Source organism: Helobdella robusta (assembly GCF_000326865.2).
Source record: "Helobdella robusta unplaced genomic scaffold HELROscaffold_67, whole genome shotgun sequence".
In the NCBI taxonomy this organism is placed as follows: Eukaryota; Metazoa; Annelida; class Clitellata; order Rhynchobdellida; family Glossiphoniidae; genus Helobdella; species Helobdella robusta.
The window spans coordinates 78,108-100,654 of NW_008705379.1; the positions used below are offsets into that span (position 1 = coordinate 78,108).

The 22,547-nt window shown below is 33.6% G+C and overlaps 3 protein-coding genes across 3 annotated transcripts in view; 1 reads left to right on the forward strand and 2 right to left on the reverse strand.

The window, feature by feature from the left end:
• Positions 1 to 4,080: 4,080 nt before the first annotated feature.
• HELRODRAFT_181023 (hypothetical protein) lies at positions 4,081 to 6,539 on the reverse strand (the record flags this gene model as incomplete). The annotated part of the gene is made up of 8 exons (XM_009030312.1): positions 4,081 to 4,175; positions 4,372 to 4,443; positions 4,610 to 4,701; positions 4,855 to 4,940; positions 5,183 to 5,307; positions 5,429 to 5,549; positions 6,081 to 6,218; positions 6,426 to 6,539. 8 exons carry the CDS (start codon positions 6,537 to 6,539, stop codon positions 4,081 to 4,083), a joined length of 843 nt encoding a protein of 280 aa, XP_009028560.1.
• A 4,849-nt stretch (positions 6,540 to 11,388) lies between these two features.
• HELRODRAFT_194108 (hypothetical protein) lies at positions 11,389 to 15,937 on the forward strand (the record flags this gene model as incomplete). The annotated part of the gene is made up of 13 exons (XM_009030313.1): positions 11,389 to 11,613; positions 11,754 to 11,840; positions 11,956 to 12,058; positions 12,204 to 12,381; positions 12,551 to 12,756; positions 12,937 to 13,337; positions 13,764 to 13,846; positions 14,148 to 14,343; positions 14,627 to 14,704; positions 14,798 to 14,919; positions 15,179 to 15,314; positions 15,529 to 15,754; positions 15,828 to 15,937. The coding sequence occupies exons 1-13, from the start codon at positions 11,542 to 11,544 to the stop codon at positions 15,935 to 15,937; spliced, it is 1,998 nt and encodes a 665-aa protein (XP_009028561.1). The 5' UTR covers positions 11,389 to 11,541.
• Positions 15,938 to 22,348: 6,411 nt separating this feature from the next.
• HELRODRAFT_125367 (hypothetical protein) overlaps positions 22,349 to 22,547 on the reverse strand; it is a gene marked incomplete at both ends in the record, with an annotated part of 874 nt that continues 675 nt past the window's right edge. The window contains one exon of the mRNA XM_009030314.1: positions 22,349 to 22,512. Within this exon, the coding sequence (XP_009028562.1) occupies positions 22,349 to 22,512 (164 nt within the window). The remainder of the gene's footprint in view (positions 22,513 to 22,547) is intronic.

A 22,547-nucleotide genomic window follows, 5' to 3' on the forward strand; every position in this document is an offset into this window, starting at 1 on the left:
AGTAAATTTAAATTAGATGACCTAGTAAATCGAGGAATAGCTTATAATTTTATTACTAACCATTAAATCGATTCGTTAAAGTTTCAATTTTTCTAATTAATCTTTTAAATTTTAATAATACAATTAGAGACAAGAATCAAACTTTTCTTTTATAAAGTTTGGGTATGACAATATCTAAAGTCCGGGCTTGGTAAGTCCGTGCCCTGTTCAGTTCGGCCGTGAGTACATTTCTGGTTCGGCTTAACACACTAATTTAAAACTACATTAACGGTGAAAAAAAATAAAAAACAATTTATAGCAATCTTTTGCGCTTAAACTACAACATAGTAGACTAAAAACTGAAATTTATAAAAAAAAAAAACTGACGCGACGCTAATTTGAATCATGACATAAAGATGCGTGTTAATTACATACAATTGAGCTATAACAATTTGATTCCCGATTCCAACAATGAATCAACTAAATCAAAACCAGAAAATGGTAAAATATTGATTAACAAAACGATAAAAACAGTTTAATTAATTATAAACTATTATGTAAAAAATTGTTATTAATGCAGAAAATAACAAAAAGAATCTAGAGGATTCGGATGATTTGACAGCAAAACCATAAGATGCACCACCTAAAAATGATGACGTTTTTAATAATTACAATTTAAAGAGATTAATTTTTAATTAGGTAAACATTTGAATAATCATTTTGATTTAGTCTATGCTGAATTGGATTTGATACCGGTTTACTAAATGTCTCAACGATAAAAATCATCACACAATCTTTCTGCACTGATTTCTTTTGCAGATATCGCAAAAATCTCAAGATAAAATTGTATCTTTTAAATGTAAATACTTCACATATAATTAATATAAACTCACTAATTCTAACACAAATAATGTAAAATAAATATACAACACATACCGCAGATACAATTTTCTTGATCGGTAACTGTGCAATCGGTTTCAACGCTATCACATGCCGGTTTCTCACTCACTAAAACGCGTTATTTACAATCATTATTTTATAGTTAGTTATTGAAAATATCATTTTCAGTTCAGTTAAAACCGTAAAAAAATGATCGCTGTAAAATGATCGTTTATTTTTATGTTTTTTAACTTGTCAACTGGAAAGAGATCCTTCGATCAAGATTTTTATCTGTCTTGCCAGATGCAAGATAGATAAAAATAAGGATCTCTTTCCAGTTGAACACGATCCCGACAAGGCAGTAGATGACATTTTATCTAAACTTTTTTTCAAAAAACAAAAACTTGATGTAAGAAAAACAGGGCATGAAGCATAAAATCGCATTTTCATCGCATATATGGATTATTATTTATACACATATAAGTTGCCCTTTATGATGTCTCGATAGAGTTAGCAAAACAAAATAGTAATAATAACAAATAAAAATTATAAAAAAAAATTAGAACATTACCACATAGTTTATCATCACATTTAGGCTTATCGCTAGGGCAAGCAGAGCATGGGCTGCCACCTACGTAAGGCCTCCGTTGATTCATATTTGGACTGAAAACAGATGTGTGTATGTGCATGTAAAATGTGATGTATGTGTGTGTGTGTATATACCGCTACTGGTTGATTAGATTGGCTGATCACTTTAACAATAATTATCAGGTAGGTTAAGATTTTGAGTTGTGAGTACTGAAATACAACAAACTGCTACTCGTACTAACTGAGGGTAGTACTGGCAGACGACGTACCATAATTTCGAACTTGGACAAAATGTTTTGGCGCAGCCGACGATGAAGGTCTCTGCCCAGACCATCTGTCCCCGTCAAATTCAGAAAAAAGAGTCATGATAAATTTTGAAATTGGGAATGAATATTCAACCGGGACGCAAACATCGCGTGAATATGCATAGTAAACTTTTTGAGATCTATTTGCATTTGAAGCTGGTCACCATACGTAGGGCCGAGGAAATCAACTGACGTTACAACAACAACGACTCATAAATAAATGTAACCCAAAAAGCAGCTAGCACGTAAACTCACCGCAGTGTAATGTCCGCATGATCCCTTTGGAAGAGGGGAACACGCGTTCGTATCGAGGTTATAGAACTTTGCTTCACTGTACCAACTATCTATACTTGCTTTTATGGCTTTATCAGCAGAAATTCCAGACCCGGCTGGTGCGTGTGTCACGGGTGAATTTTTATCATTTAAATGAATGAACAAATGAATGAGCGAACGAATGAAAATAATAAATAAATTTATCAGTTAGTAATTAATTTTTAAAAAGGTACTGGCTAGAAGTTTGCTCAGCCGGCATGGCAGTCATCGAGTTCAACTGCAAAGAGATCCCCATCTGCTTATCAATTGTGATGTGTTGTGATGTGTGCGATAGGTTATTTTGCATGTAAGATGTACCTGTGTTGCCTGCACTGTGCTGGGAAAAATCATAAACTAGTAATGAGCAGTAAAAAAATGACGCTACAGAATCGCGACACGTACCCCACAGACACTTCTGAAAAAGCTGGTTTAATGTAAATACCGCTATATAAATTATAGCAATTATAATAGTTCAAACGATTATTGAATATTTAAATTCTCGAATTTTATAAAAGATGGCAGATTACCAAATATACTCTGTCCTTGTTGTTTGTATTTGCCAGAAGCTTGGAAGGGAGCTTTCATGTGTTTCAATATACACTGGTCAGAGAGCCACTGGGCATTCTTCTCCAACTCTGAAGAGTAGTACTGCAAAAAGTTCAACGAACATGTCACGGGCAGCGCGCTGTTCCAATGTTGCAGTAACCAGGTTCAAATGAAAAGAGATTCTCACTTATCAGAATGCTGTGTGTGTGTGTGTGTGATGCGTGTGCATTTGCATAGACTGTATGTTTGCTGTTGATACTTCTGAAATATATTGCCGAGAAAATTGTGATAAATAAAATAAATTAATAGATAAACGTTTTTTATAGACAGTACCAACCAAACTCAAAAAATATCAATGAGGCTTGAATTTTCTACAAAAAGTACAACATATTTTTTGATCTGCTTATATTTTTATTGCCAATTCTATGTGAGAAACAATATCAGATGCAATTATTAAATCAATCAATCAACCAATCAACCAACCAACCAACCAACCAACCAATCAATTAATCAATCAATCCATCTATCAATAAACCAACTACTACTACATTTTACTACCATTCTCTGCATGTTAGATGCCTGAGGCTGAACATATCTCCTGTAATCATTGTGCCCTGACACAACAGCTACCCTATCTGCGTGAGTCATGGCCATAGAGTCCCTCCTAATTCGCGGATACTAATGGACAAAAAAAGGCTTGTTAATTAAATTACCTCTACTTATGTCCTTCTAATTATTATATATTATGTGTGACACCAACAAACCAATATTCATCTATTAATTTTAATTAAAAAAATTATTCTGTTATTTTCAATAAATCATTATATAAAATTAATGAAAATTATTCAAAATAAATATATTTAATTAAACAAGCATTAATAATCACATTCATCATGTTATGATGAATTTAAAATTTTAATTTTAATATAATTATAATTTTATTTAATTAAATTATAAAATTTAAAAAATCACTGACAGCTTGTCTAGCCAGGGCGTAGTTCGAATAAAATGAAACAATCAAAAATATCAATTTCATATTTTTAATTGAAAAAATCATTAAAAGTAAATTTCTAACAATATTAAATTAAATTTAAAAACTTTTGAAAAGATTTGAAACAGTCTCAGACGCGAAAATTTAATGGAAGACTGTATATAAGTATATACATTTTATAGCGCGGTATAAAACCTTTTGTCGGGAAATAGTTTGAATTTTGGTTGGAATGGAAATGTTTTCTCAAACCACAAAGAGAACCTTAACTACCATACACTTACATACATGTTAATAACTATATTAACCCATATTAAAAAAAATTGCTTACTTTTTTAAACTTATATTACCATCAAACGTTAAAATTTCAAATGCATCTTATTAATCGTATAATTTAGCTATAAAATTTTAAGTATTAAACCTATTTCATTATAAATTTATTTCAATGAAGCTATAAAATGAACAAGATAAAACAAACAAATATCAATAATTAATGGCAGTTATCAAGATGAATGAGACATAGTGTCCGCCGAAGTTTGGCAGGTAAGTAGCAGCATCATAAGCCTTGTGGTTTTCATCTGTTTAGGAATTAAAATAGTAAGTAAGACTAGCACTCAATACCGTAATAAACAAGTCAATCTTGAGTTTAAATAAGTAAAAATTTACGTAGGCAGACACTTGTGTGTGTGTGTGGTGTGTGTGTGTGTGTGTGTGTGTGTGTGGTGTGTGTGCGTGTGTGTGGTGAGTGAGCGAGTGTGTATACAGAATACGCACCGCAGAGGCAGTCGTCATTATCTTTCACTTCACAATCCTTCTCAATTTGGTCGCAGCTCGGTTTCTCGTATCCTATAAATTCAACAACTCACTTAAAATTAGCAGCTTATTTTATGCCAGTTTATCATTATAAACGTCTACTTGATTCTGAACTAAAAATTTTATAAACTGAAACATAGATTCTTGATAATCTTAAAATCATTTCTAAGAATAATACCTAACAGATCACACAACATACCGCAAAGATTATCCTTGCAGTCTGAAGCCATTAGGGGACATTTACTGCACGATGGGCCGACAGTGTATGGACGTTGGGAATTAAAATTTCCTCTGTTTCAAATTTACCAATAGGTCTTATTTATTAATTAAAATTATCTTTAAATATTTTGAATCAATTTAAAACAATTGTGAATGTGAATGAATGAATTGCAAATGAATGTGAATGAATTGCAAACGCGAATGTGTACTGAAAATATGGCGAACGAGGTCGGTGTTTTCTTAATTTCATATCTTTCGGGCCGAGTCATTTTTAAAATATAGAAAATATCAAGGTTGCAATGGCGTGATGCCTACAGGTTAGGCATAAATAAGTGCATAATAAAAAATTGAATTAAAATATTACGGTGGATAGTATTGGCAGACGTAGTAGAAACTGTTCGGCACTCCGGATATTTTTTCACAAAACCTCTTCGCACATCCGAGTATATATGTATCGGCCCATACAATCTGAGGACATATGAGCGGTTCAATCAAGCATGATAATAAGTTTGGTGAACAAGCTGTTCATGCTGAAAGAGAAGTTGATAAAAACCTGGGTGTAGTGGCCACATATTTCATTAGGCTTGCAATTGTTTTGAGTGATGTCGTAATTGTGAACCTCATTGTGTAGGGTGGTGACGACCCATGCGATGGAGGCGTTGTTTTGGGCCGGCTCAACTGAATTCCATCGGTTTAAAGAGCTATTTAGTTCTCAATGAAACATGCGTTCTTACTTAAAGAAAAATAATTATATAAAAAATTGAAAATGATTTGAAAAGATAATATAATGATTACATACATATTATGTTTTGTCCTTGCTGTGGGTATTTGCCCGATTCTATTGAAGGTGGGAACATGTGAGCGAAAACGCATTGGTTGGCAAGCCACTGTGCATTTCTTTCCAACTCAGACGAATAATACTGCATAGTTTACACTATGGTCGTTAATTTTATAATGAAAATTTTCAAAATTTTTTGATATAAATAAAGAGATATCTATCTATTTCTTTTTCAGGTTGAATAGGTCGGCAGGTTTTCCAACTTTTTTTTTCCGGTCCCACTTCCTCACTCATACAATTTCAAATGATTTCACAGTTTGCCGGCAAATGTTTCCATCATCCTAATTTTCTTACTGTAACCTTTTCATGTGGAATTTTACTCTTTTCAATTTTTTCATATCGGTTTTTTCATATATATATATATATATATCCATGGTTTCAGCTAATACACAACATTTTATAGCTCTCTATTTTATATTCTCCCAATCTCTTTCTTTCTCTCTCTCTCTCTCTCTCTTTCTCCAGCACCTTATAAAAACCGGATTGCATCTTTTCTCAAATTGGAAAAATAAGAAAACCTTCTAGAAGCTTATCTCAAAGACTACAAACTTGTTTTATATAAAAACGACAAATATTTGCAATAAAAGACCATTTAAAGGAAACGTTCACAAACCATTCTTCTCATGTAGGAGGCGGTCGGCTGGACCTTGCTCCGAAAATCGTTGTGCAGTTTCAAGAACAGCTTCCTTTCTTCATTGGACAGTGCATTCTTATCGCCAGTTTTACGTCTCCATCGCATCTGACGGTGAACCTGGACGATTTTTAACAAAATTTCAAATTTATTCATGTTTTATTCGTTATAAATTATACTTTATTTTACTCGTTTGGTAAAATCTAGTTAATTTAAAAGCTCGCCAGCCAAATACTTAACAATTTTACTAAATCAAATGATAATTTTTCTTAATAATTTACAAAATTATAAAAATTAAGGAAAAATTTCCAAGAATTTCGTTGTTACCTCTCGGGAAATATCGAGACTTCCAGCGCATCCGAAACAGAAATATAAGAAAAGAATTATGAAAACCACCAGATGGGCATTAATTTTCAAACAATGAAAATGATTCAAATTCATTTCAGCCACTTTTTCAAGTTAATTAATTCTGATGGTTAATTTAATTTGAAAACAAAAATGTTTTCTAATTCAAAGTTTTTTCGCCGCTTTTATTACCATAGCAACGTGTATATTTATGTTGCTCCTACTATGAATTATTATTATTATTTGTAGTAGTAGTAGTAATAATCATAGTAGTAGTAGTGGTAATAGTAACGGTAGTAGTAAAAATTAAGAACAAAACTACCGTTTTTATTAAATTAACAATTAATTAAGTGCTAAAAATAAGTTAAGAACCTTATACAATTCAATGTTATATATACATTATAAATACATGCATGCACGCATTCATGCATGTACACGCACACACACACCACACACACACACACATACAGTCGCACACATACACATACACACAACACACACATTTATTAAATATCAATCATCATATGACCATCAAATCATATAACCTAAAAAGAGACCGACATAACATCCAAAAAAGAATAAATGGTACAATAATTTTGTTTTAAAAATGATCAAAGTTGACAGTAGGGCAACGTTCGAATTTCCTTCGCTAACGAGAGACAGTATTGTGTCATTTTCATCGTTCTCTGTTGTACAATTATTCTAAATTTAGCCCTATCATAACCGCATTTATTTATCCATTCATTTGTAACAATAAAATATGAAATTAATGATAAGTGAATTATAATATGTACAAATATTTAAAAAAATGTTATGTAATCTCAATAGTGTTCTTCATAATCTATATCTATGTCTTTCTTCAGTTATCGCTTGGTCTGACTCTATGTGTCTTAAACTTAATCCTTCTAAATTTGAATTAATTTGATTTAATGAATCTATACACTCTATTACCATTCCTTCTATTATCTTACCTAATTCTAAAACTTTTTAGTTAATTCTCCTTCTTGTTACTTCGTTAGTCTTATCTAGAATTGATTATTGTAACTTGCTCTACTATGGTCATCCTGATTCTACACTCTATCCTTTAAGTAAAACTTTTAATTCTGCTGCTCTGGTTCAAGCTTATTTACAAATGATGTATTTTGCAGCTCAGATAGTAGAAGCGCCATGTTTTTGTAGTTTGTTATGGAACGTTCACATGGTTCAAATACTGTCTGTTTCGGGCGTGCATACAAATTTGTGTGCTTTCCTTGGTTTGGATATTGTGTGGTTAAGTGATTGGTCGATTGATTGGCTGAGATTGGTTAATTGATTGGTTGATAGATAGATAGATTGATGATTGATTGGTTGATTGATTGGTTGGTTATATAATTCATTATAAGGTCATTATTTATATTAGTTTTAAAAAATGGTTAGGATATAAACTCAAACCTTCGGTGAAAGTTTTGTATCTGATTTTTTTCATTGTTTTTGTAACAATTTCCTCCGAATTCGCTGAATCAATAATCAAAAAACAAAAAATTATCCATTTTCTATTTACGCCAACAGCAGAAGTAGTAGTTGTAGTAGTAGCAGCTGTAGCAGTAGTAGTTGTAGTAGTAGCAGAAGTAGTAGTAGTGGTGGTAGCAGTAGTGGTAGTAGAAGTAATAATTTTTATTTTAAAAAAATGTTTAACCGCAGATACACTCCGTCAAATGAATTGAGGGGCAGTCAGGTTCTATAATTTCGCAAGGAGATTCTGATACTGTGCATGTGCATTTTTCAATCAATGAATTGATCAATCAATGAATTGATCAATCAATGAATTGATCAATCAATGAATTGATCAATCAATGAATTGACCAATCAATGAATTGACCAATCAATGAATTGATCAGTCAATGAATTGATCAATCAACTTATCAATCAATTAATCAATTGATTGAACGGTTAATCAAAACTCAGACATTCAGTAACTTTCAATCTGTCTATCAATCAATTGATTAATCACTCACTCATTTGTCCATTCAATCAATCAGTCTCTCATTCATACATTCATCTATTCAGTCAATCAATCAATCATTCATCCATTCATCAATCAACAATCGATACCACATAAAGATTTCTTGCACATCTTCGCGGTATCAGGACATGATTCACAGCTGCGTCCTATTTTATACGGCTGCCTTTTCTCATTATTACCCCTTTCAATGTGTGTTTTTTTTTCATTTCCAAATTTAAAATTTATAAATAATTTAAAATATTCGATCAAGTATGCGTTTAAATATTCGGTTTGCTACTCGATCGATTATTAGATTAAAAATTTGGTTAATTATTTGGTCAATTAATTGGATAATTACTCGTTTAATTATTTGGTCAATTAGTCGGATAATTACTCGGTTAATTATTTGGTCAATTAATCGAATAGTTACTCGGTTAATTAGTAATTCAATTAAGTATCTAATTAACATTTTACTTTGGCCAATAATTGCAGACGGCCATGGTAACTTCCGACTTCGGACAGTGCGAAATACCGCAGCCAATCAAATAGGATTCGGACCATACCATCTGCGTATTCATGTATTGTATTGTATATTTTTGTATTGTTTGGTATTGTATGCTATGCGTACAAGTATACGTGTACAATTTTATGTGCGAGAGTGTCTGTATGTATACGTGTGTGTGTGCGTGTGTGCGTATGTGTGTATATACTTGCGTATAGTGACCGCACACTCTTCCGTGCATGCATTCATCGGTTGTGGCGTCGTAATAATTTCTTTGCTCAATCCAGTGATGCACGATATCCAATGCAGTTACATCTTTGGTGATGTAATGAATGAATGAATGAACGACTGAAAGAATGAATGAATGAATAAAAATGAAATGTTAACTTTTTCCCGTTGTAGCCATCATATTCTGACCAAATGATTTGTACCTTATATCATTATTATCATTATCATTATTATTATTGTTGTTGTTGTTATTATTATTATTATTATTCTACCTCCTATTTCTAGTGTCACCAGATCCGTGCATCAGTATGCATTCGTCTGCTAAGGATTGGGCGGATCTTTCAAGATCCTGTGAGTAGTACTGATGATTGTGATGATGGTGATGGTGATGATAATGATTATGATGATGGTGGTGGTGATGATGACGACGATGAGTAAAAAATATCTTTATTATCGTCTTCCTCATCAGCAAAATCATCAATTTTATGATAGTATCTCACTCACTTTACTATCATCATCAACGTCGTCATCATCGTTATCATCCTCTTACTTATTCTCACCATCTTTCTCATATTAGAGGACCTAGGACTGACTAAGAACCTTTGCCAATTGTGCAGTTGAACCAGATCTCTTCGATATTGGTTCGTGATGATAGGGCGTCCTCTCTCTCCACCACCATCATCATCTCCTCTATTTGCTCTTCCCTCTCTCGATAAAAACGATGACGAGGGTGATGACGACGATTTAGAATAAGGCGCTAAATAATTAGAGATGATGATGAGGATGATGAATAGGATGAATGCACCCATTAAAATGCAATTATTTTATTTACAACAATTAGGAATAATTTTTACAGCAATTATTATTACATATATTATTATTATTACTATTATTATTATTATTATTGTTTTCAAACGCCTTGTAATTAGACCAGATGAATTTCTATTTGTGTCATTTTGTTTGTCAATGGAATAAAAAAATGTTAAATAAATTATTATAATGACTAAATATGTGTGTATGTATGTGTGTATGTATGTGTGCGTGTATGTATGCGTGCGTGTATGTCTGTGTGATTGTGTAACTTAATCAATTGAACCTAGAGTAAAAACGAGTTCTTATTTATTTATACACACGTGTAACGATTTATTAATTTGAATTCTCCTTTTGTTTACAATTGATTTGACAGAACATGTTGATACCAAAGAATACGTATAAAACAAGTATTACTCAAATTTATTTTCTTTGATTGTTATTAAATCATTCATCCGTATATCCGTATTCTCTCATTCTCTCTCTCCCCACCTTTTATTTTGGTAGATTAGTTAATTGATTGAATAGTATAGTCAGTTGATTGTTTGGCTGGTTAGTTGGTTGATTGACTGACTGATCGATTGATGAAAATTTATCTCTACCGCAATCAAATACCTTAAAATTAATAAAAAAAAAATGGAAGATACAAAATCAGATGCAAATGATACTGTTGATCATGTTTTTCAACCAGGGTTCCAAAATGCACCAAGCACAATTTTGACACAGAACATTTTTCCGTACTCGACTTAACTGTAAGACTTGTAAATAGGACTGTAAGACTCGTAAATACTGCTGATTAATGGTAGTTAGGATAATCAGTGATCTCTATTTGTGTGAAAACCGCACGATTAGTAGACTAGTTCTCTGAGGCGTACGAGAAAAAACTTGCAGGCATCACCACCTCACCAATTTAGATCGAAAAAAATTGGTTGCTCGCCTTGAAAGGACATAATCGGTGCTGGTATAGGTGTCGCCAGAAATCTCGCAACACCAAAAGGGGGTCCCCTGAAGAAAGAAGTTTGAAAAACACTGCTGTAGATAAAGATACTCTAATTAAATTACTATATTGAGATATGATTTGATAATTCTTATGTACTGATAGTATAATCATAGTACAATAAATCCCATAGTTCAATTGAAAATATTGGTAGTTACATGATACAACACTATTATAGCCTTATATAATGAATATTTACTCATGTAAATGCAGAATGAATGAATGAATGAATGAAAGAATGAATGAATGAACGAACGAATACTGTGATATTTTAAAGTTTCAAACATCTAAGAATACACATAATATAATAAAATCAGACAATCGAAACAACAATACATAAATAAAATGAAAGATAAATTCATTACTACTTATTCTAAATTCATTTAACTTTCCATACATTGCCTGGCTTCTTTGACTTTGAGTCCGACTTAACTTGGGCTATTGTAAATTTGATTTATTTACTTCACTGTTTTGTATGAAAATATTCTACTAATTAGTCTGATTTAACTAAATAACATCCGATTTTCCTTCTCAGTGAATCTGTTTTTTAAATTTTGTAAATTTTTTAATAATTAAAAATATGTCCAGAAAGGCTAAATCCGAAGCTTTTATTAATTCAAGTGATGAAGATGACAGTGATGATCTTGACGAAGTTTGTAAAAGGCTAATTTTTTTCTAATTAATTTATTTTAGTGTTGTTTTATTATTTTTGTCAAATTTGCGACAAACGAATTGTTTATTTTTTTTTTTTAATATTTTCTAAAATTTATAATGTAGTATACTGTAAATTAGGAATTAAAACTCCTGGCAAACAAGAAAACGCCAAATTTAGCCCGTCTCAGTGAATCTGAATCCTCGTCGTCAGACAGCGATGCGGAAGTATGTTGTGATGTGAGTGTGTGTGTAGGTGTGTGTGTAGGTGTAGGTGCATAGTTTGTGTTGTGGTGTATATGTCTAGTTTTTGTTAATTTTATTTTAATTAATTTTTTTCAAGTGGTCCTCTGGCAACAAATTGAAAAGAAAGAAGAAAAATGGCAGGCCAGAATCTAAAAAACGAAAAGTGGATTCAGGATCAGTCGAATCTGAACCGGAGGAAGGTAAACATCAAATAAAAATTAATTAAATTAATATTAAAATTGAAATACATTTGATAAATTACTTAATTTTAATTAATTAAATTCTAAAAATAATTAATTTGTATAAATTTTAATATACTTTTAATTACAATTTTCTCTCTCTCAGGTGAAGTGTCAGACTCAGAAAGTGAAGGAATGGATTCTGAGGAAGAATTTGACGATGGCTTGGATGACAATTTGATAAGAGACGAGGAGGACAAAAAGAAATTAGAGATGATGACTGAGAAAGAGAGAGAGCAAGAGTTGTTCAACAGAATCGAGAAGAGAGAGGCTCTAAAAACAAGGTTGGCAAGAAAATTTGCATATCTAAAAGTGAATTTGAATTTTTTATTTGAGACTAGAGATGGAATAGTGTTTGTTGCAATTTTAATTGAATAATAATTAAACCATTACCATAATTCATTCTTCTTATTTACTTTTATCACCAGCACCATAATTCATCATCGCTACCAGGTTTGCCATAGAAAAAAAATTGAGAGAGGCGAGGAAAAAGGACAAGTCAAAAGGTAAGACGTCCTCTCAGTCGTCTGGGGCAAGTGCAAACTTGAAGTCAGCCAGCCAGACTCGGAAGAAATTAATAGAAGATAATAAAAAATTCACAAAGACCACAAATGCTTTGCAAGATTTGAGGGCAAGACGTGAAGAGAAAAAGAAGCAAGGTTTGTTGGTCTGTCTGCTTATTTGATTGATTGGTTGTTTGTTTCTTTGGCTGTGTCTGTCTGTGTGTAGTTTGATTTGTATGTTTTATAAATATATATACATATTATATTTATTGATATAAATTTATTCATAATTTTTATTACATTACCAACATTTCTATCTCTCCCTTGCACGTTCAGCCGAACAAATCCAACAGCAAAAAGAGCAAGAGGAACGAGAGAAAGAATCAAAAAAGAAACTAAAGACGTCAGATATTTACTCAGATGACGAGAAGGACGACGCAAAGAGTGCAGTGGAACAGGAAGAGGAAGAGAAGCGCAGATCATCATCCTCCTCGTCGTCCTCATCATCTTCATCTTCATCGTCGGAGGCAGAGGAGGACGACGACGACGAGGATGAATCTTCGGAGATTAAAAGGAAGAAGATGCAGAGCGTATCCACGAAGGAGGAGCTTAACAGCATCAGACTATCGAGGCACAAGATGGAGAAATGGTGCCACATGCCATTTTTTAACAAAACAGTCATCGGCGGTTTTGTGAAAATTGGCATTGGAAATCACGAGGGCCGACCTATTTACAGAGTATGTATGAATGTATCTTTGTATGTGTGTATCTTTGTATGTATGAATTCATATTTGTATGTATGAATTCATCTTTGTATGTGTCAATTCATCTTTGTATGTGTCAATTCATCTTTGTATGTGTCAATGTATCTTTGTATGTAGGAATGTATCTTTGTATGTAGGAATGTATCTTTGTTTGTATGTATGTATCTTTGTACGTATGAATGTATCTTTGTATGTGTGTTTGGTATTGTAGATTTGATTGTGGATTAGTAAAAGTTATAGACGCCCTGCTATATTATGAACTTTTTAAACGTTTATGTTTTCTTTTTCTCTAGCACCACTGAGTCTGTATTGCCTGCTGTAATTATTTCTGTATATAACATATATTTAATTTACTATTAATCAATTAATTAATTAATTAATTAATCAATATTTTTCTAGGTTGCTCAAGTCGTGGAGGTTGTTGAAACTGGTAAAGTTTACCAACTTGGAACCACTAGAACCAACAAGGGTCTCAAACTCAGGTTTGTGTCATTTTTCTTCTGACATTTTATTATTATTTTCGTCACTGTTTTTATTCAGCAACAAAAACATCATCATCAGTACATAGTCTAACAATCATAGACCAATAGTCATAGACAAACTATCAGACCAATAGTCATAGACTAACTATCATAGACCAATAGTCATAGACCAACCATCATAGACCAATAGTCATAGATCATCCATCATAGACGAATAGTCATAGTAGACCAACCATCATAGATCAATCATCACAGACCAACCATCATTATATATAACAAGTAAACAATAACATCACAACAGACATGGGAAATCAGACAGAGTCTACCGTTTGGAGTTTGTCTCGAACAATGACTACACAGAGTCCGAGTTCTCAAAATGGATGCAGACGATGTCAGACGACAAATGCCCTCTGCCCACTTTGTACGACCTCGAGTTGAAGTTGAAGGATATTAAGGACGCCCTCAATTATAAATTCAATGAAACTGATGTCGACCAGGTGAGCATTAGTAGTAGTAGTGGTAGTAGTAGTAGTAGTAGTAGTAATGGTATTAAAATCAGTAACAATGAAGGCAGTAGTAATGCCGTCAGTAAAGCTTTAGTACCCGTAGTAATTTTTATAGTAGTAGGTCGTTTTAGTAGATGTTGGTTGTAGTGAAAGTGGTTGTATCAAGAGTAGAAGTAGCGGTGACAGAAGTAGCGGTGATGACTGCAGTAAAAGTAGTAGCAGCAGTACCGTTCTGATAGTATTTGTGGTATTTACTACTTGTAATAAATTGCAGATAGTTGCAGAGAAGCAGAAGTTCAAGAAGAACCCACACAACTATGCAATGAAAAAGACAGATCTTATGAAACAACATGTCCGTTACTTATGACTGTGATTGTGTAGTTGATGACGACGTATTTATTTTAGTATTTTTTATTTATTATTTTTGGTCATCCTTCCAAAACAGGAAATAGCAATTCAAAATGGAGATAGAGAGAAAGAGAAAGATATTAAAAGACAGTTGGATGAGTTAGAGGAGAGAGCCATAGAACTGGACAAAAAAAGAACCAATAATATCAGTTCTATTAGGTATGCTACCACTTCTACTATTATTACTACTTCTACTACTATTGCTGCTGCTGCTGCTGCTGCTGCTGCTACTACTACTGCAGCTCTACTAATGCCACTGTTGCTACTACTAATATTTATATTACCACTACTGCCAATACGGCTATTGCTATTGCTAATAATAATAATAGTAGTTTATCTTTAAAATTAGTTTATCTTTAAAATTAACTATTCAAACCAATTGAAACACACACACACACACACACACACACACCCACAGTTACATAAATCAGAGAAATCGCATGAGAAATCTCGAAGATGCAGTCGAAGCCAGTAAAAGAGAGGTGGCCGAGATGAAGACCGCCAAGGCTGACCCGTTCACCAGGAGGCAGTGTAGGCCTACCCTCGTTACTAAGGTTTGATTGGCTGATTGATTGGTGTATGGAGTAATTGGTTGATTGGCTGCTTGCTTTCTACTAAGGCTTCTGTGGCTAAATGGCTTGTGTTGTAGAGTGATTGGTTGGTTGATTGAGTGGTTGGTTGATTGATGTTGATGTGGATTGAAATATTTTTAATGCGCCGGTCATTAAAGTTTATTAATTTAATTTTTTTTTACTTCCGTGAGCACAGGCCAGAGACTTGGAGGGGGAGAAATTGAAGAGATTGAGGATGCTGGAATCAGATGACGTGGATGCACGGGCAGGCGCGGATCTTACAAACGGCGCGAAAGATCCAAAGACAGCGTCCTCTCTCTCGTCAGCCTCGTCTGCAACGAAACCTGACCAGCCTGAACATGTTGTCGACGACTTATTTAAAATACACAACTTCGACGTTGTCATTGATATTGGCGAACATGGTTTGCGCTTTTTTCTAAGTTTCGGCAATTTTTTCCACTTTAAACCTAATTTTTCCAACCTGCCCCCAAACAGAGGTCCCACTGGCGGCCGCCCCGAGGTTGGAAGACCCCCTGAGGCACGTACCGAACAACCGTCGATCACTCAATCTTGATGATTACAAGAAAAAGAGAGGTCTCATCTGATTGGCTGGCTGCCGTTTCTCATCTAGTTATCTGATTGGCTGCTTCTCCACATCTAGCCGTCTAATCATTTGATTTGTGATCCGTGTAGCTATTTATAGCGTTGACTTTGTAGCCATTTTGTTATTGTAGCCTATATTGTCGTCATTATCATTAACTCGTATCATTGCATTGAAAGCATTCATTCGATTCTATTCTTTTTAATTATTTTTATTATTTGTACTTATTATTATTATTATTTGTACACGTATTTATGAATAAATAAATAAATGTAAATGAATTTTATTTATAAATTATATCTGTATAAAAAAAAACGTATGTGTGTGTTTGATCTTAATAGTTCGTCCTTTCAGATGTGTACTTTTTTTCAGTATGTATCTCTTCTTTGTGTACGAGTGTATGCTTCTACGTATATGATAACACGACTGGAATCCATTTCTCGTCTTAAACTGTCGACTCCATCACAATTTTCACTCAGTTAGATCACTAAATTTTCCGTTATTTAGCGCATACATCGGTAAATTCAGTGGCGCTATATAAATGTTGTGTATCAATTGTATCAAGTATGTTATATTATACCGGGTGCGTTTTATACATAATGCCGAATGAACATTCAACTCACCGTATGATAATATTTAACTTCTTATTTATTATTATTTTTATGTAATTTTTTAACAGAAGTTAGTTTAAGCAATTTTTTTCTATTAGGTAAGGATTACATTGGGTAGCTACCTTGAATGATGTAATTAGTGTGGCATCGGAGGGTTTCCAACCCGTGAACTTCGTGTTCCGTTGTAAGCTGCTCTAACTACTATTCGTGAATGATTACACATTTATTTTGTTTTTAAACTTTTTTTAGTTTGATTATTTTTTGAAAGATTCTTTTAGTATTATTATTATCATTTGCTAATAATAATGATAATAATAATTGCGCTAATGTTATTGTCGTTATTATTATTCTTTTTTGAATGAATAAAATTTACAATGAATTAATATGGCGTGTGTTGATTATGTTTTATTGATCGCACACGGATGACGATACGACGAATGTGATGATGCTGATTGTACTGATAACCAGAGATGTACCGAATAGTCGATCCGCTAATCGCCCGATACCAAAGCCAGAATATCACAGTTTAGAAAAATTTTTAAGAATGAAATGCAAACCTAGTCCATCCAACAATTCTTTATCCAGGCAGTATCCAATCTCTTGTTCAAATCTGTCTTGTTCAAATCCATCGTCTTTCAACAGCTATGATTGGAAATGTAAAATTCGCGCTAATAATCAAAAATTGTTCTGGAATTTAAGACAAGTGATGGCCCAAAGTCGAACATCAAATTTCAGGGTTTCACGAAACAGAACGGAATATTCGGTGCGTCTTTAGTGTTAGAAACAAAAATGATGATATCACGATTATGATGATGATGCTGGCGTTAATATGATGGACACGATGACGACGACGACGATGATGATAACAATGATTATGATGGAAATCTCGACAGCGCTGACATTGGGAATGTTGATGTCATCATTAGTTTCTTATTGATTTCATTTGAATATCAATCTAAGTTAGCCGTTACTGACACATGAAGGTTCCATGCAGAGGTACCGTATTTCGTTTCGTTTCGTTCTGTTTCGTTCCGTTCTGTTTCGTGAAACCCTGATTTGGTACTCTGACTAAATTGTTTTAATTTAGTTTTCAATGTTTCTCTCTGAATGAATAATATAATCCATATATGTTTATATGTGTTTGTTCGTTTGTTTGTGTGTGTATGTTTAGTTATATGGGTTTTTGTATATGTATATATGTGTTTGAATGTGTGTGTATGCGTGTGTTTCTGCTTGTGCGAATGTATGTGTGTGCGTGTATTATATGTATGTATGTACCTTTATCCTTATATGTGTGTATGTGTGTTTTGTACGTTGTGTGTACATATGTTTGTATATGTGTGCGTGTGTGTGTGTGTGTGTATGTTTGTGAGTGTGTGGTGTGTGTGTCAAAAATATGAATCCCTAATTGAAACTGTAAGAGTGATTGTGCTGCTTTAAAAATAGCCACGTTGGCATTGTACTTGCTAATAACTTTGCTTGGAATGATACTATAATTATTATTATTGTTGTTACTGCTGTAGTAGTAGTAGTAGTAAGAGTAGTAATATTAGTAGTAGTAGTAGTAATAGTAGTAAAAGTAGTAGCAGTAGTAGTAGTAGTAGTAGTAGTAGTAGTAGTAGTAGTAGTAGTAGAAGCAGCATTAGTAGTAGTAGTAGTAGTAGTAGTAGTAGTAAAAGTAGTAGTAGTAGTAATAGTAGTAGTAGTAGTAGTAGTAGCAGTAGAAGTAGTTGCTGTTGCTTTTGATGTTAATAATAAACCATTAGTTATATCTAGAATTAATTTTCATAAAAAAAAATGTATCAACTTGTGAGTTATGCGAAGTGTATTGTTTTGTCCGTGTTACATTTTAAATGTTTGTGGTATTAGGATATTTATATTTGAGGTATTTAGGTACCGTGCTGTTAAATGCCTTAGCGTATCTCGAGGGAGTGTATTAAGAGAGTTGATAGATTGATTGATTAACTGAAGAATTGTAGTTAACACTTTGTTTGTATGTGTGTGTGTGTGTGTGTGTTGCGTGTGTGTGTCTGAGAGAGAGAGAGAGAGAGAGAGAGAGAAAGAAAGAGAGAGAGAGAGAAAGAAAGAAAGAAAGAGATAGAGAGAGAGAGAGAGAGAGCCTATGTGTATGCGTGCGTACGTTTGTATTTGTTTTTATGTCTTTTGTATACGATGCTTGTCTGATTTACATAATATAACGGAATGGGGGTTTTCTATATTGATTCTCATTTTCAAAATTTGTTGATTCCATAAGAGAAAGAGAGAGAGAAGAGAGAGAGAGAGAGAGAGAGAGAGAGAGAGAGAGAGAGAGAGAGTATATACTAAGTAGGAGATTTTATGATTGATTGTGTCATTAGCATACAACGTAGTTTGAAACAAAACAAACATTAAGCTTTAATTGGGATCAAGTTGAATGATGAATGAATGAGGGAATAGAAGAATGAATGACACAAGGAATGAATAATGGAGTGAATGGAGTGAATGAATGAATGAATGAATGAATGAATGAATGAATGAAAGAATGAATAAATAAATGAAAGAATGAATGAATGAGGTTCCATTTTTACGATTTGACTCTTGTCAAATATGCATAACAGTGAAGATCGCTATTCTCTTATTTGTTATTGTCGTCTGTGTTTCTATGTGTGAGATTGTGTGTGAATGTGTGCGTGCGTGTGTATGTACGTATGTGTGTTTGTATGCATGAATGTGTGTATGTTTATGATCACGTTTATATGTATTTGTTTGTATGTACATATCTGTATGTGTGTACTTTTCATGCATGTTTACATATATGTATATGTGTGTAGGTGTATGTATGTATGTGTGTGCAGGTGTAATTATATATATGTGTGTGTGTGTGTGTGTGTAAGTATGTTTACGTGTGTGTACGTGTAATGTACATTTAAGAATTTACTTTTTTATGTATGCGTCTCTCATGTAAATTAATTTTTAAAAAGATGACTGAAGAGATAGCTGAGATATGCCTGTCATCTTATCACCTTTGATGTAGTTGGCTCCTTGCAGTTTTGTGTGGTTGAATGTTACGTATGGTGATGTTGTTGTTTTTGTTGTCGTTGTTGTTGTTTTTTTTGTTGTTGTTTTTGTTGTTGTCGTCGTCGATGATGACGTCATCGTTCTTTCTTATCGATCGCAATGAATTTTTAGTTTTAAATGAGTTTTACACGGCATTTAAGAAATAATTTGCTCGTTTATTGTGGTTTTTTGCTGCTGTTGTTGCTGTTGTTGTTGCTGTTGCTATTGTTGTTGTTGTTGTTATTGTTGTTGTTGTTGCTGATGATGATGTTGTTGTTGATGTGTTGTTTTTGTTGCTGCTGCAGTTGTCATTGGTTTTCATATTTTAAATTTATAAAGCAGTGAAAAAAACAATGCCAGCCGATGTATACATTTTTAAAAAAATTCAATCCCGCAAGTAATAAAAATAATAATAAAATAATAATAATATAATAATAATAATAATAAAATAATAATAAAAATATTATTATTATTATTATTGTAAATTTTAATAATAATAATCGGTTTCACAGAACCATACGCGTACACACATGAACACGAAGTATATACAGTTATATATAAACAGCTTTGTGTGTGTGTTTTTGTGTGTGTGTTTGTGTGTGTTTTGTGTGAACTCGTTCGTTCACAATTAAAAGTTAAAATTAATGTAACTGGATTCCGCTTTCACTTTTAAAAGGATGCAAGATGATGATGATGATGATTTTGTTGATGATGATGATCACGATGATGATGATGATGGTGGTGGTGATGTTGATGATGATGATTGCAACAATATCATGATGACGAAGATCATGAATCAGTTTGAGAAATACTCAGCAATCTATGGCCATACTTATATTTTCTTGAATAAATAAATGTTAATGATAAGGGTAAATATGATGATTAGGATAGCTCATCCAATCAGGAGCCGGGTAACAATTCAGCGGTATGACGTCACGACCGACGCTGATGCTATTGTTGATGTTGTTGTTGATGATAATGTTGTTGCTGTTGCTTGCGTTGAAGTTGTTGTTTATGACAATGTTGCTGTTGTTGAATGTGTTGTTGTTGTTGAATGTGTTGTTGTTGATGTTGTTGGTGTTGACGTCATCGTTGATGCTGTTGTGTGTTGTTGCATATGGGTAGATATTATACATCGGCAGGGGTTTAACAACAATATGTTGTTGATGATGTTGTTGTTGTTGGGTATTAGTAGTAGTAGTAGTTGATTGTTGCATTGGAAATAACGGTGATGATGATGATGACAATTTTGATGATGATAACGATGATAGCAATTCTGTTGTTGTTGTTTTGTCGCTGTATAAACCTTGTGCAGTTGCTAGTGCATGCAGATGTTGTTGTTGGTGGTGGTGTGGCTGATAAAGTTGCCGTCTTTGCTGCTCAAGCTGCTGCTGCCAACAAATTGGCTGAGAATAAAGATTGTTATTGTCGTTGTTATTATTATAGCTATTAGTAAGGTTGTCGTTGTTGCTGTTGTTGTAGTTGTTGATCACGTGCGATTTGGTTGTGCAGTTGATTTTGTTGATGACATCATAATAACCGTTAGTCAATGGTAGTTTGTCGTTAGTAAAACAGCTGAGATTGTTTTTGTTGATGCTGCTGGCGGTGACGTCACTATTGTTGTTGTTGTTGTTGTAATTATAAAGGTTGTTGATGTTATAGTTGTTGATGTTATAGTTGTTGTTGTTGCTTAAACATAGTTTACTGTCATGAAAAATCATTTCATTTTTTGCATCAACCCGAGAAGCGTAACCAGTCGCTAAGAGTGATGACGTGGTTTTCAAATGAGTGACGTCATCTGACGTTGTTGTTGTTGTTGATAATGATGCTAATGTTGTTGCTGTTGACATCAATGATGATGATGATGATGACAATGATAATGATGATGATGGTGGTGGTTTTAAAAGAGATGATGATGAGAATGATAACGATAATAATGGTGAGAATGGTGACTGTGATGTCGTTGGCGAAAGCTTGAATTTATAAATACTGTTGTCAATATTGTTGTTGTCGTTGTTGTTGTCGTTGTTGATGTTGTTGTTAAAGTTGTTGATGTTGTTGTTGTTGTAGTGGAACATTTCTGTAGGATTGATATAATTATTATGACGTGCTGTTGTTAGTGGTGGTGTTAAAGTCTTTTTGTTGATAATCTGTTGTTGTTGTTGTTGATTTAAAAATTGTTGTTGTCGTTGCTGCTGCTGGAATGGCAGTAGTTGCTGCTGATGTTGTTGCGGCTGATGATGATGATGATGATGATGATATTGATACAGTTGTTGATGGTTGTAGAGAAAATTATCGTTATGTTGTTGTTGTTGTTGGTGGTGGTGTTGTTGTTGGTGTTGTTGTTGGCTTGTAGTTTCAGATTTTTCAGCAGTTGTAGAAGTAACTTCTGTGGCTTCGGCGACAGCGCTTTCCTTTTTTAAACGTTTAAACGACGACGACGCTGCTGACGATTTTGTTATCGTTGTGGCTGTAGACTGATTCTGTAATGTAATGATACCGTTAATGTAATTAAAAGTTAATGTCATTGTTATGACGTCACACAATGACGTTATTATCTGTGTTTCAATTTAATAAGCGTCATCTGACATCATCATCATCACCACCACCATCACAATCATCATAACCACCACCACCATCATCACCACCACTATCACCATCATCATCACCACCACTATCACCATCATCACCACCACCATCATCACCACCACCGTCATCATCACCAGCATCATCATCGTCACCACCTTTCTTTTTTTCCCGCCACATGGTGACGACTTAGGCTGTGGACGGGGGTGATCGTGGAAGCCCTTACATTGGAAGTAAACAAACCCCCCCACGCATCGCCAGACGTGCGTTACGGGCTTGCCCGCGTGCCCCGAACACTTCCGCTGCACTAAAATTCCCCTGCAACCTCTGGTAGGGCATGGAGTGCCTAAATGATGATGATGATGGAGATGATGGCGATGG